This window comes from Poecilia formosa, unplaced genomic scaffold (assembly GCF_000485575.1).
Source record: "Poecilia formosa unplaced genomic scaffold, Poecilia_formosa-5.1.2 Scaffold601, whole genome shotgun sequence".
NCBI classification, from domain to species: Eukaryota; Metazoa; Chordata; class Actinopteri; order Cyprinodontiformes; family Poeciliidae; genus Poecilia; species Poecilia formosa.
This window is the reverse complement of record NW_006800540.1, coordinates 10,037-27,918: the sequence shown is the minus strand read 5'-3', so window position 1 is coordinate 27,918 and position 17,882 is coordinate 10,037. Positions and strand designations below refer to the sequence as shown.

Below are 17,882 nucleotides of genomic sequence, written 5' to 3'. Positions count from 1 at the left end.
CACACACACACACACACACATATATATATACATATACTAGGGGTTGCACCAATTCGTCAACTAGTCGATTCTTTTCTCTGCACTGACTTTTTTCTGGGCCAGTCGACTAGTCGCAATTACATGACTAAACAGATTTTTACCAGAAAATGAAAGAAGGTGGACTAGGTGAGTTCGTCAGAAAGCTCAAATTGTATAAAAATGTAAATAATTTAATAATTACAAACTGTAAATTACAGCGTAGGCTACCGCAATAGGGGCGTTGCGCGGCGCGGTGGTTAGCGCGGCGCCCCGTATACAGAGACTTTAGCCCGCGGTAATCAGGAGTCCGACTCCCGGCCTCCATTCGCTGGGCCCAGGCCTCTCTCCGCTCTCTCTGCCCCCTTACAGTCAGATCGTTGTCAAATAAACTAGTGCCGAAAAAATCCTTAAAAAATTAAATAAATAAAAAAGACTACCGCAGTAATGTGTTACAACGCGTCATGATGTGAGGCTTCTTTATCCATCCAACTGATCAGCGTCACCCTGCGTATGGAAGCTTTTAACCTGGCAGCTTTACGCTCTTATAAAGATATGGTTTGACTACATCTGGAAACTAAGTCCAAGCTTCATCCTGAGGATCTGATAAAGGAGATCTCGGCCGCCGTCCAGATGTCGGTTCAGAGAGCCGCTGCTGAGTCAGCAGAGATCATGCTGCGCATCGGGCAGAGGAGCAGCAGGAGGTTTCGTTAAATTCAACTGTAACCAAACGGGATCCGTTCATAATAATAAGTTTGGTTTGTGATGTTCCAAAAGCACCATTGTGGTCAGTGTGATAATTTGACTCCTATACAAGTAACTATCCAGAGATCATCAGCATCAGCCGGTGTTTGGAAAAAAAACAAAAAAAAAGTCAGACCCGAATTTGTACAACGAACTTTTCTCCCTGCTCACGAAGAATGATCTGTTTATTGCTCTTTTAATTCTGCATAATAGACTTAGTAAAAGCAGGAGAAGGGGAGTGTGTGTGTGTGTGTGTGTGGGGTCGGGGGAGGATCCATATTTGCCGTGAAAATAGCTGATAAAGCCTCCAAGTAGTTGTGCAGGGTTTTTGCGCTTACGTCACTATGACGTCACCGCGACTAGTCGACAACGACTCGACTATTATCATGATGTAGTCGACCTTAAAAAATATGTAGTTGTTCAACCCCTAACANAAATTGTATTGCCATCTCCTGTAGTGTATTTTTCAATATGTTGCTAATAATCAATAAAAAGACATATGAGACATTTCTAAGAAAATGCATGTAAAACTGACCTTTAAGAATTTTATCTTAAGTCAGTTAAAATGACTCTTCTGAATAAATTCAATATTATATGAAACAATTTCGGGAAAACAGATTGCTCTGAGCTGAACAGCCATAATAGCAGGTACTTCACAAATTAATTATCCAATTCAATGCATTATGCACGTAGACAAAAGTGAACACACACAAATTAAGTGTTACTGGATGATAAAGGGTGGTAGATTGTAAATTGTAAACATGTTAGTAGGTAGGCTTACCTGCTGATCCCCCTCTGCTCCAGACTGTCTGCCACTGCAGCCTCCAGGTAACAAAGCAGCTCTGCTGCGGCTCCCGGCTCTCCATTCACCAGCTTTACTGCTTTAGACACTGAAACACAACCGGAAAGGCATTTACTGTGTTCACTTGGACCGTATAGATGCTGTGTTGGACTGGCATATGTCTTGGTGTTGTTTACTTAATGTTCGCAGATTCTGCGTTGGTGTGAGCCTGTCGAGTTGGTTCCAGTGCTGAAGGATGGTGTTCAAGGCTCTGATGTCAACTCTCAGCTTCAGGCTGCAGATTCCCAGCAGCTCACAGAAACATACAGCAGACGATGTCACAGACGGCTTATTGAAACACTTCAGAGCCAATCTGTACACCTGCAGCCAGACCTTCTGGAGTCTAAAACACACGCATGCAAATACAACTAAAGAAATATACAGCTTGTCAGAAACATGGGTGCCATCTTGCCTGCCCTCGCAACCATCTCAATAATCTGATAATAAAACCTGATGTTAGATGTACTTACAGCAACTGCACGTCACTGCAGACCCCCAGCTGCTGGATAAGAAAGTTTCCATATGCAAAAGATGGTCGACCATGATGGATGTAGTAAAGAAAGTCCAGGTTTTCTATTATAGCGAACTTGCCAACCAGATGAGAGCTAGAAAAATGAGGCAGTTCGGCCGTTTCTGCAGAACATAAATAAATTACCAGTTTTACTCTGTATTAAATGGATAGTTTGGCTCTATTTAATAATCTTTTCATTTTTTTTTACATGTGCCTATAACATATCTCAAAAAACAATATTCTTACCAGTGCAGTTCAGAGGGTTTGCAGTCTGCCAACTAAATAGCCTGGATGGGTCAAGAGGGTGAAGTGACTAGGATAGATAACCATTAAGGATTACTATGGGACACATTAAGAGATAATCAGCTTTTACAATGTGATATCACCTGGTATTATTTTAACTTTTCCACAAACTATATTTCTTTGCTAAATGCTGAAGCAATCTCCAATAGATTACTTCAGCATTTTTTTATTTCATAAAGGGTTGTGTGTCTACCTGGAGAAGGTGATAAATGAAGATGTCAGAGAATGAGCCATTCGCAGATGGGAAGAGGGCGGCTCTCAGCTTGTAATGAGGGGCCAGTGCCATCTTCAGGAGCTGGGGGTCAACAGTCCCCTCCAAACATGTTGAACTCTGTCCCCGAGCCACAACCTATGCATAAAAGCACAGTTCTGTTCAGTGGTAAAATATTTAGCAGATAATGTGACTACTAAAAACAAAACAAAAAAAACAAAAAAAAAGGGATTTAAAAAAGCAATTGACTGAAACTGACAATTGTGGCAGACGATAGTCAGGCAGCCCACCTTGTTAACTTAAATTGATCAAAGCAAAATTGTGATAAACAAAGAAACTGAACACAGCACAAATGGCCAGAAAACAACAACTTACTGTCAGCAGGATTTTAGGTTACACTCGATGTCTGTCTTTAAGGACAAAAGACTTCAGAACATTCATATGTTGGAACACACACAGTGAAAGAAGCCAGGTACGTTTTGTTTATATTTCATTTATATTACCAGCCCATGTTCTTTTACATAAATATGTTTGTATTTGTGTTTTAGTTTTCATAGTGAGCCACAAAATCCATGGCATCTATGTTGATGGAAGATGTTGAAATTAGCAGTGCACCGATACCTACATGTGAAGTCGATCTTATCGACCCCAGCAAAGGTTTAAAAACCAACCGCTGTGCCCTTTTGTTTTGCTGTGACAGAGGTTTGACCCTGTACACCAAGTCATGTCTGCATGTTTGCAGTTAATATTAATCACTCCACTGTTACCGACTCAGCAACTTTTTTGCCATATATAGAAACATTTCAAACAAACAAAAAATCTGTATCGGCCAAAATCAGAGTCGGCAGGTCAGGTTTCTTAAAGATCAGTAACTGGCACCACTGTGAGTGATCTGAAAAATACTTATGAAATAAACATATTATTACAACTATTCATTTTCCTGTAGTGGTGTGTATATTAATATATACACAGGATTAATATTAATATATACACACCCTATATAACATGGTGTTTATATTGCATTATTATATAACAGTGATATTTTGTGATTATTGCCGTTATTATTTTCTGTTAAAACTACAGCAGTTTTAACAGAAAAAATTGTTATAGTTTTTTTCTATAACAATTTATATTATAGCTTTCAGAAATAAGATAAAATAAGGGAAGAAGTTTTGATTAGCTGAAGCATATTTACCTTATCAATTCCACCATGAGCAAACATGATGGAAGCCAGTGCCAGCAGACTGTGTCCCTCAAACAGTAAGCTGCTCAGAGAGGCCAGGCTGCCAGGTAGCAGCACCTGAGCGCTGGTCAGACTCGCCTGGAACATGGGTTCTGGTTCTACAAACAAAGAGAGAGAAAGACAGAAAATGTACGGTCATGAAATTTCTTTAGAAATAGTTTTTCCTGATATTTACTTTTTGAGTTATGTGGTGTCTAAAGACACATGAAAGAGGTTTGTTGCGTTCTTAACTGCAATAGTGACATGAATGTAGTTTTTAATATGTGGAAAACAGATCTCCAAACATTTATTTGCTTATGTATTAATTTTTTATTTTTTTTTTATAATCATGACCTCTGAAGAGAAGCTTGATCCTATCAGTGCAGCACATCCACTATGGGTACCTGACAGGTCTCTGGTTATCTCCTGGGTCTTTACCATCATCTCAAACCAGGGATGACTCCCCAGCAGGTTCTGATCGGTAAGGAGGGGGCAGTTTCTGGGCGTCAGTCTGTGGAAAGGGGACCCAAAACTGATGCTTTGCATAATAACAGAAACATGTATTGAATCAAAACTAAACAGCAGTTCTGTACCTGTAGTGCTCCAGGTAGGTATAAAGCAGGTACTGAAGATTATGCTCCAGGCACAATGCAATGAAAACACTGTGTAAGTTAAGGCAGAGAGGGGAGCAATACTGAGATACGGGGGGGGATGATGTCATCAACCCAGCACCCTGAGCTAGTCGCCATAGAAGCTGCTCCAAATCTGACATCTCATCTGGGATAAACACACCTTTCCTGTGGTGGCAGAAGGCATTAATAGTTAAATGAGGCAGAATGTTTGGGGATGAAGTGATCTACAGCCTGAAACTCAAATTTTGACAAAAGGGAAAATAATGCAGGAAAACCGCTCAATAACAACTCAAAACCACTTTTTTCTCAGTGTATGTTTCAGAATTCAGAAAAAAAAACACTCAAACATTTCCAAAAGAACATTCAGTCCATTACAGTTTTATGTTTTTAGGCTTAATGTTCATTTTGCGATCATCATCATTGTGGTAGATTAGCTCATTTAAACATCTGCTCTACTGATGATCTGTCAGATTTGGTGAATGGATCACCTTTTTGTTATTTTGTAGTTGTCACTAAAATAAGCAATAAACAGAAAGAGGTGTGGACATAAAGCCTGCTGTTATGTGTGATGTGAGCAAGACATCATTGCTTTTCAATAGGTGAGTATAGGATATCTATATGAAAATACAACAAATTGAAAGAAACTGTCTTGATTTGTGTGTATACTTTTCTTCAGAAAAAATTAAAATATTGTTAACTTCCACTCAAAAAAAAATAAATAATTTTGGGTTAATCAATTAACAATTGATTAACAATTAATTAACATCCCACATCCTAACATATGATCAAAATAGGCCAAACGCAGGCATAGTGTGTGTGAGTGTGTGTGTGTGGGTGATTTTATTTGTTCTCTTTTCAACAACTTTAACTTAAAACACAAGGATCTAATACCTAGCTAGAAGGTCCAAGATGTTCTCCTTGAAGAAGATGCTGCACACTGTGTTATTGTTGACCATCTCAGGAGTTATGTCAGGCCAACAGGGGGAGCCGAAGGTCCTTTGATTGTGAATCCAGTCAACCACCTTCTGATGGTGGTGAAAAGCAGTCAGGTAATGCCACAACAATGCAGGGTCACAGCAGCTCAGCTCTGATAAAAGAGACAGATGTTTGTTGTGCATTTGTATGCTGCAGCACCACAGAGCCATTCTAGTTTTGCTTTGACTTGTAGCCTGACCTATGTGCTGCAGCCTGGATAAGCGAACAGCCGTCTGGCAGCTCTGATCCCAGGTCTTCACCCAGTCCAGTCGGAGGTTCCTCCAGAGTTCTCCTTCCTCCTTTGAACTCTGTCCCACCAACTCCTTCACCACCTCTTCACCATCTAGCTCCTTATGAATCATCTGAGGTAACCTGGAACATGTTTTTTTTTTTTTTTTACAAAGGTCAAAACACAGACTTCATCTGTATCAACACTGACAATGTAAATTTAATCCATCAGAAATTCTTCTGTAATTTCCAAAGAAAATATTGTGGAAATTTTAGGGTGATCAAATTTAAAAGTATGAAGGAAATGAACTGGGTGACAAAAAAAAAACTATTAAATATGTAAGGATAAAAAATTGAAAACTTTCACCATAAAACCACAGAGGTATCATAAAAATAATGTAGCTTAGAATTTCTAAGCTACATTAAGGTAAAAGATCAAAAACAACAGAATAATGAAAATCATTTATTTTTATCATTAGATACATACACTAGATACATTTCCACAAAATGCATCTAGCTTAAAATATAAGTCTGTATGAAAATTGTTTTATTTGTTCTAAATTTCTTACCTTTATAATTTTAAACCACTGTTTTCCATACTTGTATTTGCTTTTTTGGCATATTTCATTTTTTCTTATTTAGTTTTTATTTGTTCTGGTGGCCATATGAGACGCACATTAATACTACAAATAACGAGGAAAGAAATGCAGCATCTGTACCGTTGTGAAAGGGGATTAGCTGGGCAGGAGACAGCAGGCAGCAGGCCAAGCTTCTCTATCTCACAGATGAATGAGACACCCTCCAGCTCTTCTTCAGTCAGAGAACTGTGCTTTGACAGATCCTCTACCTGATGGATAGAACACAGAGTTACAAAGACCAAACCAGCATGGCCAATCTATAGAATAGAAAAATTTGTTAAAACCAGGGCTCCCCAAATAATATGAAGCATAGGCGTAGGAAGCGGGGGGGACATGTCCCCCCCAATATTGGAGAGAGTCACATTCGTCCCCCACCAATAATTTCACCGCTGTTGCGAAGAATTTTAAAATCTTCCACTCGTTTATTTTATTTATTTTATCACAACAGCGCATTCAGCAGAGCGCTTCCTCCCCCTCCCTCTTCTGAACGGCTCAGAGTAAAGGCAGCAGCAGACGGAGTCAGAAACTCCGTTTGAATGAGGTAAACTGTCTGTCAGGAATGTTGCCATGAATATCGCTCGTTTATAACATCTTGTTGTCAGTTTACTTTCATATATAGAACTAAATCTTTTAGGTTAAGCCGTTTTAATTCTGGGATAGTCACATGTCCAAAATTTTACTGCTAACTTTGTTTAAAAGTTAGCTAGTCTAGTCACAATGATTTAGAATGAGACTGAAACAACAGCGAAATTAGCCTTTTTATTATTTAAAGTGAACAACATCTGATCATACTCGACCACTTAACATGTATTTATATATTATATTATTTAGATATTTAGGAGAACAGCAGTGCTAGAATGATGTTGAAGAAAGGTGAAGAAGCTCTGGAGAGATCTTAATTTAGTTTATTGAAATATGTATTAACCGTTTTTAATTTTTAAATAAGCTAAACTATTTTATTATGAGAGGAGCAGGTCAGGGAAGACATAAGAGAGCCAGGTGGAGTTTCAGAGTGTAAAGATATGAAAAATTATATTAATTATATTAAAAATTATATTAATTACAGGAGACAATAAGAAAAGTGCTTGAGGAGAGGTTTAAAAATAAATTAGTGAAAATTTTTGCTACACAGTAAATAGAGTTGAGATGTATAATAATGTATACATCTGAAAATTAAGTTGTNGCTGGAAAGTGAGACTGAGTTAACAGTGAGGAGATAAGGTGTCTGTTAGACGTGAAAAGTATAATTTTTATTTATTTTGTAGATCAAACTGTTGCACTGATGTAGAGAGTTGTTAAAGAAGAACAAAACTTGCTTAGATTTTATTTTTGTTGGTCAAATTGCTGTATTGAGTTTAAAACTGCCGAGTCCTATTTTATGAGTTGTTTTCTACTTTGGTTTTAGAAAGAGGTAGAACCAGTTCAATTGCCAGTCAATTTATATCAATGCATTTTGACTAATAATCAAATGTCTTTTGACCAATAAAATATATCAGAATCTGGTAGCCTGTCTGTGTTACCATAGTATTTAGCTTGCTAGTTGTGTGAGGCAAATGCTAAAGTGAGTGTTCATCCTGGAATGACGGTCATTATATACTATGCATAACTTTAATCTGATTATTGGATTGTAAATAGTAACATGTTAGAATACTTGTTACTGAAACAAGGGTCAGATTAGAGTAATGCATTACTGATGTGTTGATGGCATCAGGCACGTGCAGAGGGAGGGGCTGGGGGGGCTTGAGCACCTGCCCCTTTTGCTCCTTGCCCCCAAGTGCCCTTTGGTCAAACTTTTTTTTTTTTTGGTATTTTCTAAGCCCTCTTCTGACACATAATAACATGTACTAAAATTATTATTTTTTTGTTTTTTTTTTGTAAAAACATAAGTGCCCCCTCCCCGCCCCATTTCCTTTGACCTTTTGCCCGTGACGCATGACGCAGTTGCCTCTCACGCAGTGAGATAAGGCGGCTAACTGGAGCTCAACGTAGCGAACGTTCCAGATTACAGAACAGTTTTTGGTGAATTAAAAAAAACGTTCTTGGTGAATAAAGTGGAGTAGACTTGCTACTTGTCAGATGACAGAAAACTTTGAAGTATCGTTTCTGCTTCAGCGGTTTAAGCAGAGAGGTAATGAAATACAACAGACACTGACAGGCCTCTGCGTCTGCCTTTCTCTGAAGAACTACTGAGCGGGAGGAGACAGCCAGGTGAGGAAAAACTGTTCTTATCTATCGATTCAGTATTTTTATCATACAGACATTAGGCTGCTGTTGTGCTATTAGCTAGCTGCTAGCTAACGACTTTGCTAGCAAAGCTAGATAACTAAAAAGTTTCTTCCCTGTATCGTTAATGAAATCAGTCATTCTTCAGTATCGCTTATGGAACAGGGGCACATCGCCCGTCTAAAACCGATCATCTCCATAAAGGAGATATGTCCGATCTTCTAATTTCCTTTGCTGCATAATGTACATTCCATTTATTCTAGCATTAGGTAAATGTATCTTGAAGGAGAATAGCACTTACATAAAAGTCCAACAAGGATATTCATTTAGAATTAAAAATAACTCACCCTGAATTACCATGATGGATATAATGTATGCAATAAAAGTGTGTCATTAATGAAGGGGAAAAAACTCAATCCAGACTTTAAGTAAGTTTAGGGTCTGGTTCACAGAGTATAAAGTAAAAAATGTTTTCCCAATTATTCAATGAAAAAAAAAACTAACCTATTACAATAAAATTGTAATCAAAACTTTTGGAACTGTAATGATTTCTTTTTTAAAAACAAAACATTTTGTTTAAAAAAACTTTTTTTTTAAATTAAATAACTAATTTTTGTCTCGTGAACTTAAGTTATTTGCCAAACATAAACTTTTATTTGCACTCAGAAATCTTTTCATGTGAGAATCACAAGCAAAACTTTGAGTCACAAACAATAGAAACTTAGAATAGCAAGAAAATATTTCTGACGTGCAAATAAGTTTGTTTTGCAAATAATTTTTTTCACTTCATGTTATAAAAATGTGTGATTTTAATTTTTTTTTAAAAGTTTTTTAATCAAAACTCAGTAGGCTTTTCTCATGGTGACATGCATTAACAATTAAAATTTTGCTTTAGTTTTTTTTTCTGCAGTTCCACGTTAAAGTTTGATGCAGCTCTGCTTTCCTGAATGGACCATCTTCATCTCCACTGCAAGTGTAGCAAACATGCAGCTCTTTTTATAGATTACAGTACACTAAAAGGTTGCATTGTGTCCTTGTTTACATTTTTAATAGTGTAATTCTGTAAAGATAAAATATGTCTGGTGGTCCAGCTCTGATTTACATGTCCTGCTAAATTGCGGGTTTGAATATGGCAATACTTTCTTATAACAAAATAGACCTGCAGAAAGAAATTACTAATAAAATATCTTACATATGCATAGTTGTATGCTCTATATAGAGATTTTCCTTAGCCTTGATTGTATATCTTATCATTTTGTAAATTATCATTGTTTATTAAACTCTGAAAGCTTTGTGGCTTTGTTAATATTCTGTCCTAGAAGGCGGTTAGATGTGCCCTTTTTTTTTGAGCACCTGCCCCTTTAGTGGTCCCTGCACGGCCCTGGATGGCATAATTGTTTGACAATTCTGCTCAAGCTATTTACTGATCTGTCAGGTTTCCGATATGCGTCCCCCCCAATGACAGACTTGTTCCTACGCCCTTGATATGAAGGTCGAATTTTCAACAAGGCCTTCGAAAACAAGCTGCTTTTTAAAATCTTTGATTTAAAAGATTTAAACTAGAGGTAAAGCATATGTTGAGCAGGTTTTTGTTCCATAATGTTAGCCCTGTCCACTGTTTTTATTAACAGTACGACAAAGTTATGCAAATTAACAGAAATAAACAACATAAATCACTGTGGGTAATGAAGCTATAGATGAGTTTAATTTTTGTGACTGACTTACTAAAATAAATAAGCTTTGTGAATATTTAAACTTCTTTAGATGCTCCTGTACAAGTGCAGGTTTGAGCCGGCAAGGTGCCAGAGGCTTTGAACACAGAAAAATCAGAATGACTATGACAGCACTTTATTCACAGTATGTGTTAAAACATATAAAAAGCAATAACAAAATCATGTTCAAGTACAAAAGGTACCAAAAACAAAACATCCTGGTTAACTCTCACATAAAGGTAACGTCTCATTTGGTGTTTGTTGTAAGAATCGTGACTCACCAACAATTCCCGGAGACCTTTGTTGTTGGTATAAAGGCAGATGTTGTGAAGCTCTTTCTTTACACTGAGACCCTGCAGACAACAAAATGTTGCAGTTTACCTCTTTAGGAAAATTACTGGTAAGGATTTAGCTCAACAATCATCAGCTTATTTCCAAAAAGGATGATAAAAAGTAAAAAAATTTAATTTCTAGGATTTTTTGCATGTGGAAATAATAGAAATGATCTGGGTAAAAAAAAATATTCAGCACAATAATCTTGTAATTTCAGTCTCTACCCAACAAAACAATGTGTCTTTTCAACAGATTAGAGAACAGAGTTTAAAAAAAGAAATAAAAATCAATATAATTATTGCTGTTTGAATTCTTAATAAATGTCATGTAATCTGTAAACTTTCTGTGCTGTCATCGTCTCTCTCAGTCGCTTAGTGGGTTCAAGATCCTATATGTTAGAAATTCAAGGAGTCCTGGGAATAACAGGTTTTGTGTTACTCAGCAAGGTCAAACTTGCAGAGTAAGTATTTCCCCATTACTGAACATTTCAGAAAAATAATTATATTTGAAAAAACAAACCTTACATTTTCTTATACAGCATGTAGCCCTAACCTTTTTCCACATTGTCCATTTCATGTCAGTCAGGAAAACTACATTTAGTTGCTAAATCCCAGAATAAAGAAAGATTTTTTTTTTTTTATGAAAATATTCCTACAAGCTGTGTGTTAGCTTCCAGTTGGATTAGTGTTCTTACCATGTTGGTCAGGAATTTTTTGGCAGACTTTAGGTCCTTGCATTGCAGGCAGAGCAAAACTTGGCGCAGGCCCACCATCCTCAGAGCTGCCAGCTGCTTTTCAGGCCGGTTCTGTCTCCACATCACGGCCTGAGCTCTGGGGATCTGATTGGTCAGGATGGACTGATGGATAACTTCCTGCAAAGCAAGTTCAGTCTGATAATTACATACTTGATGACAACACAAAATACAAAAGGTACACTATGTTTTTCTAATGATTCATACTACAACAAATAAAATACAAGTTGGAACGTCACCTCAGTTGAAAGTTGCTCCCATTCATCACTCTTTGCTCCCTGGAGAGGAGCACTAGCATCAGATGTGGAGTCGCCTGAAGCCCAGGGGAATCTCTTCATATAACCCCTCAACTCTGTGACATACTTACCCAGGACTTCAACATTGCTCTGCACATCTGACTGCTCATCTGCAAGCACAACAAAACACCTCCAGCTCTCTGAATCCCAAATAGTGAAAAAGCATATCAGTAAAGTGAAGTAACTGTGAGCTGTGTTTGCCTTACGGTGCGACCAGAGGAGCACAGAGCGGAGCTGTGTGTTAATGAAGCTCATGGTGAGGTTGAGCAGCTGCTCAGAGAACTGTCGGCTCTGAGCTTCACTGCTTAGCTCTCTGACAGCTGAACACAACAAATCCAACGCAGGCAACAACTCCTGGACACCTACATGGAAATAAGCCAACAAAAACTCAAGGACAGCCATGTGTGTTTACATTCAGAAACACAAATATACATCATACATAGGTTATGCATGGATCTCCAATCAGCTCCTAATAGGCCGTTACGACTATGACCATTGCAAATTTTTCTACCTTTAAGTTAGCTTCCAAAAACCTTTAAAAAAGTAATTCCATACAATGTCAATTGTATGGAATATCAACTGTTCAATATCAATGAACATGATTTGTTTTTTTTATTTTTTATATAAACATGATTTAAAATAATCATAGCAAAAACTGATATATAAATTTGATAGAATATGAAAACATTACAAAGGAATTATTAAATGAAGGAATTCTGCAGACTTTTAATAACAGTGTCAAATAAACATTTCACAAATACTAGGTCAGGGCAACAATTGCCCAATCTGAAAATTGGACAGTTGAAAATCTGAAAATTAATGAACCATCTTGGGAGATTAATTTTCTGGAATAATGAAAAAAGTGGAGCCTTTTGCTCCATCACATCAGATCAGAGTTCACAAAAATAAGGCTTCTAAAAAAAAGTGTTTTCCTCAAAAGGATAACTCAAATGAAGCTAAAAGGTCTGAAAATGGCAGAGAAAATTTTAACTATTGTTTAAAAACCCTTCTTGAGTTTGTATGTTTAATTTGTTTATGTTTATGTTTAATGTAGAAGATGTGAAAACCACAATTTGGAAAACAGACACTTTAAAACTGAAATCCCTGTCAGTAAATATGGACGTCTTCTTTTGCAGTTCAAACATTGCTTGCTGCTAGCAGTAACTGCTGAAAAGGGTGCTGCCAAAAACATTGCCATCTTTTTTGGCCAAGCCATTTTCATTTATGAAATATTCAACTGAGTCCATAATTTAAAGTAAAATATGACTTGTATTAAATATAGTAAAAGCTACAAATGATGCCATTAAACTTCTGACTTGATCAAACTTCCGTTTTAAGTTGTTTCTTCACCATATTCAATATGGTTTAACAAATATATAAGACACTTGAAAGCTTTCCATCAAAACTCTAAGGCTTCAGTAAACCTTTTTCCATTTGTTGGTAGTAGATAACAGCAGAGTCCAAGCAAAGAGCGAGATGTTAGTTTACACATCGTCGTGGTTCAAGTCTTCTTGAGTACTTACTGTCCTTGAGACTCGGTTTGGAGTTTGCCAACTGCTCAGAAAAACCAGCTGTTGCTGATGGGTTCAGGACATTTTCTTTACTTTTCAGGTATAAATCTACTGTGTCAAGCTGTCGGTTTTTCAGTCCAGTCTGCATGCAAAACAAAAAGCAAAGAAGCAACACAGAGGAAATCAATCGATAAATCAATTTTTTTTTGTAAGTAGAATGAGATGCCTACTTGCAGTGCATGGAAGGGAATGGAGCAATGGCCCCAGCTGTTAAGGTGACAGACTGTGTCCACTGTTGCTGCACTGCCAAACAACATCAGCTTGCTTAATAAATCCTGCTGGGACATGGAAAACACGATCTGGAACACACCTGACTCTGAAGAAAAACACACGTCAATGTGAAGGTGGAGTGATGACGTGTTAATTAGTTCTGGCAGGATAATCAATCTCTGTAGTTTTAAAACAAACATTGTCTGATTCCTATATTATTTTAATACAAATGTTTGCAAACTGCCCAGGAAACATTGGAGATAAATACAAACTGTACACAAAGGGTTGTAAATTGGTGTTAAATTTGTTTGTTTTTTCCCCTTTAAAATGGCATTTCAATGGCTAAGTTGTTAAATGTGTACATAAGATACACCAGTGGAAGATATAAAAAAATAAATACTGTGCCACTGCTTAGCTTACTCTTCAACAGCAGTCTGTGCTGCCTCTCTCCACTGTGCTGCACCGGCACAGCCGTTCCTTCTGCCTGGTGGTAGCTCATTCTCCCAGACTCCATTTCCCATAATGCCACTGTTGTGTGTGTGTTGCCAGGAGCAACAAAGGTCAAAAGTGCAGAGAACTCAGAAACGGCAAGAAGAGAAGGAGTAGATGAGTCAGGGACAGAGAAGGTGACGATCGCCCCACTGGGAGGCACTCTGCTGTGGGAGGACCTGGCAGCTGGGTGGGACGGCAAGCGGGGGAGCGAGTGGAACCATGGAATTCCTGCTGACTTAGAGGGGGATGAGGGATAAGCAGCCTGCTGCGCTCTGGCATACATGGATGCTAGACAAGTGTCCCAGGCACTAAAAGAAGAAAAGAAAGACCGGATATCCTCAAAGTCATTAATCATTAATCTGAAAGGCACAGGACAATTTGTCAGACATGTTCAACATCCTCAACTCAAAGAAAGAGCTATGACCATCTGGTTAGAGGTACAACATCCCCAAAATATAAACTTATTTTTTTTAAAACTTTGTTATGCATACTTATTTCAAAATACTGTGTACAATATTTGTTTTTCTTTTATATTAATTTGTCATTTAATGGAAATTTTGGAACGTCACTCATGAGTGGTTCAAGTTTGTTTGGAGAAAAGTTCCTCAGTGTGATATTTGTGTGCATGTGTAGGATCAGTACTGAATCCATTACAACAGTATTGTTTTCAAGTGGACAGTAAACGTATGCTGCATCATAAAAGGACAGTCTGTCATCAGTGGTTGTACCGGTTATCACTGAATGGAGAACCAACAGCAGCAAAACTGGAGCTGGAGCTGGACAGGGCGTCCTGGTCTCCTGGATCCTTGGGCTGAAGTGAGGAAGGAGACTTGGGGCCAACACAGTGGAGGTGTTCTGGGTGTTCTCTGGAAGACAGTTTTACTTTATTAACGTGCAACAAACCAGAAGGTTGTTTTTTTAGTAACGGAGCAGCTAAAATATTTTCCAACCATTGTCAAAACTGCTCCAGGACCAAGGGAGTTTATAAGAGTTGTTTTACTGCACTGTACTTTTTTACTTTTACTTGAATAATATCATTAACTGATCCTGCTCTTACTAAGGAGCCCTCCAGGCTCCGTAGTAAGGGACATGAGGAAATTTTTTTCTTTTGCGTTCCCTCGCAAAACTTTTGCGTTCCCTCGCAAAAGGTTTTACGTTCGCTCGCAATAATCTACTGATCAGTTTTTTGCACCAAAGCGTTAATAATAATAAACATGTTTTCACTGAGGCTCTGTAAGAGCCATATGAATGAAATAAGTAATTATTGATATGACAAGAGCAGCGGCTTTGACACCTGGTGGTGGGCGTGTCGATGTGGGCGTGACTGTCATGAAGTATGAATGGGAAGGTTACTGGCTGCTGGCTCTGTGTGTATGAGGAAGCGGGTGAGCTGGGTGGTCAGTCCTCGGAAAGTTTGGAGCATGATAATAAAAATTAAATAAATCGATAATTGTGACAGAACAAAGAAGAGGTTAGGAGTTGATCGATACACGGACAGATGAGATTCCCTGAGTTAATCCAGTGGGGCCGTCTACCACCATTAGTTTGCTGTGTTTTATAATAATAAAACGTGTTTATTATTATTAACGCTTTGGTGCAAAAAACTGATTGAAAATCGATTTATTTACTGCATGTTTATGTCTATTAAGGCTAAGATGGAACGGCACTGACAGCAGCCCTTTAAACAATTCAGACTACGAGCACAATAGAGACACAATCAGATGACTTATTACCCCGCGATAATAACTCAATAGTCCATGGAAAAACCTTATAAGCTTGTATTAAAGCAGAAAGTACGGCGGCCACCGTAAAAAGGCTTACAATATTCAATTATGCTGCATGAACTGATCAGTAGATTATTCCGAGGGAACGCAAAACCTTTGCGAAGGAACGCAAAAGTTTTGCGAGGAAACGCAACAGAAAAAAAATTCCCCATGTCCCCTGGAGGGCTCCGTATCTTACAGTGTATTAGGGGGCCATTGTAGATTTTTTTTTAAAAAAGAAAACATAAATTGCTAGAAAAAAAACTGACATTTTCAAGAAAACATGGAAATTAAAAAAAAAAGAAAGAAAGAAAGAAAGAAAAAGAATTCTGAGATGCATCTCAAACTTTTTGAGGTTCTTTCTAGCAAATTTTCAACTTTTGCTCAGCTCAAAAATGTTTTTATTTTTTTTCTGGAAAGTTTTTTTCAGTGGAAATGTACTCCTTTTTTTCTACCTACAATGGCCCTAATGCGCTATAGTACTTACTTGTGTAGAATGAGTTTGCATTTAAAGAAATTGTCTTCAGAGGTTGAAAACATTTCTCCATGTCACTGTTTACATCATTATTGTTTATTTTGTATTAATAAATATGGCTATTCTTATTTGAAAGGAAGTTTGTTTATGTATTCATATTAAATTAAAAATCCATTTACTATGTCAACTTAGCTAAACTACTCTGGAGCCGGGGCTGAGTCAAAAAGACAGAGTTATAATTAAAACCCAAAGGCTCATGGTCTACCAGCCACTATGCTAAGTGTTAAAACAAGATGCCAAATCATATCCTTATTTTTGCTACACATAAACTTAGTCTCACACTAAATCTATGATCAATCGTGATCTTAATCTACTGAGAGAAAGTAACAAAGCAATGTTTTTCAAATCAGTTCTATATGTATGCATCAACATGTGTTCAATCTTTTAGACAAAGAGCAAATATCACTGTCACCCAAATGCCCCTATCATCTTCACAGAGTGAGGGAGTAACACACATGAAGGAAAGTCTACAGTAGACCTTAAGGAGGAATGCCATACATCACTGCTGTAAACAAAGCAATTAGAAAACATTAACAGAGAACTGACTTCTGTACCTGAAGTAGTGGTTAAGGTTAACGGTGACTGCTGCATGAGACTGAGTTACAGCTACAGCTGTGCAGAGATCTGCTGACACATGGAAAAGACAGAAGGAGGAGGAGGAAGAGAGTGAAGAGGAAGTCAGGCCGCCATCCGGCCAACCAGAGCTCAGGTAGGAAGGAATGTCGATGCTGGCCAGCAGAGAGCCATCAGTAATGGCATACACATCTGATCGGGTGGACTGATTAGGGAAAACACTCTTTGGGCAGAAATGCATTGTTTCACACACTAACAAACTATAAAATGGCAATCCGTTTTTTTATTTTTATTTTTTTAGATCAGTCACATCACATCGCATTTATTATATCCAGGGTTTCTTTCACAAACCTGGTTTAAAGCTGCAGTGTGTATGTTCTTTACTCATATTCTTTTTCCAGCCATATCCAAAATTTTAAAAGCAGTCATAACATATTCTATTCTGAATGCTGCTCCCAGGATTAGGACAAGCTTTTTACATGATTATTGTTTTCTTTAATTTTCCACCGGTTGTGCTAGCTTGGGGCTGTTGCTTTATTATGAGGAGACAGAACTTCTGCAGTTTTTCAAAGCAGCATTTTTACTGTCAGTATAAGAGGCTTTTTGCAGGATACAAATGAGTCCACTGGAGCTGAGGACAAATAAGGTCTCTGCAAAGACACAGTGGTGAACAGCAGTATGTCTGTCACTGGTCGTTAGCTGGATTCTGCAGCAGGAGACCTTCTTTGGTTCTTGTGACGCCTGTTCCCACTGCAACTGCAGAATCCAGTCACTGTTTACCAGTACACAGCACTGGTTGGCCATAAAGGACAAGACCTGTACAGACACCAGCTCACACACACCTGGCAACAAGAGCATAACACCGAGTTACAAAAAACTTTTTTTGGAAGTTGTCTGTTTTTTTCAACTGAATTAGGATTGTTTTGCACCGCTGAATCCATAAATGACATCCATTTTTCTCAATCGGGTTTTTATTCTAATTTGCTTTTGAGAAATCTGATCTAACTAAATTGATGACATTTATGTGACATTATCAGTTAATTTCTGTTAATATTTCTTTTATTTAGGAGAAACAAATTTACCTAACACAGTGTTTTTATTAA

General features: G+C 37.7%; 1 protein-coding gene across 3 annotated transcripts in view; it reads right to left on the bottom strand.

Moving 5' to 3' along the window:
- spg11 (SPG11 vesicle trafficking associated, spatacsin) overlaps positions 1 to 17,882 on the bottom strand; it is a 34,455-nt gene that overhangs the window by 14,390 nt on the left and 2,183 nt on the right. For all 3 annotated transcript variants that reach the window (XM_016665623.1, XM_007541312.2, XM_016665622.1), the window contains exons 3-23: positions 17,394 to 17,621; positions 16,761 to 16,971; positions 14,637 to 14,774; positions 13,837 to 14,216; positions 13,377 to 13,522; positions 13,159 to 13,288; positions 11,842 to 11,997; positions 11,579 to 11,745; positions 11,283 to 11,459; positions 10,537 to 10,608; positions 6,402 to 6,529; positions 5,654 to 5,826; positions 5,371 to 5,566; positions 4,441 to 4,644; positions 4,252 to 4,358; positions 3,821 to 3,966; positions 2,608 to 2,763; positions 2,358 to 2,424; positions 2,071 to 2,233; positions 1,738 to 1,943; positions 1,541 to 1,649 (exon numbers count right to left, since the gene is read on the bottom strand). In XM_016665623.1, the coding sequence (XP_016521109.1) occupies positions 1,541 to 1,649; positions 1,738 to 1,943; positions 2,071 to 2,233; positions 2,358 to 2,424; positions 2,608 to 2,763; positions 3,821 to 3,966; positions 4,252 to 4,358; positions 4,441 to 4,644; positions 5,371 to 5,566; positions 5,654 to 5,826; positions 6,402 to 6,529; positions 10,537 to 10,608; positions 11,283 to 11,459; positions 11,579 to 11,745; positions 11,842 to 11,997; positions 13,159 to 13,288; positions 13,377 to 13,522; positions 13,837 to 14,216; positions 14,637 to 14,774; positions 16,761 to 16,971; positions 17,394 to 17,621 (3,460 nt within the window). The remainder of the gene's footprint in view (positions 1 to 1,540; positions 1,650 to 1,737; positions 1,944 to 2,070; positions 2,234 to 2,357; positions 2,425 to 2,607; positions 2,764 to 3,820; positions 3,967 to 4,251; positions 4,359 to 4,440; positions 4,645 to 5,370; positions 5,567 to 5,653; positions 5,827 to 6,401; positions 6,530 to 10,536; positions 10,609 to 11,282; positions 11,460 to 11,578; positions 11,746 to 11,841; positions 11,998 to 13,158; positions 13,289 to 13,376; positions 13,523 to 13,836; positions 14,217 to 14,636; positions 14,775 to 16,760; positions 16,972 to 17,393; positions 17,622 to 17,882) is intronic.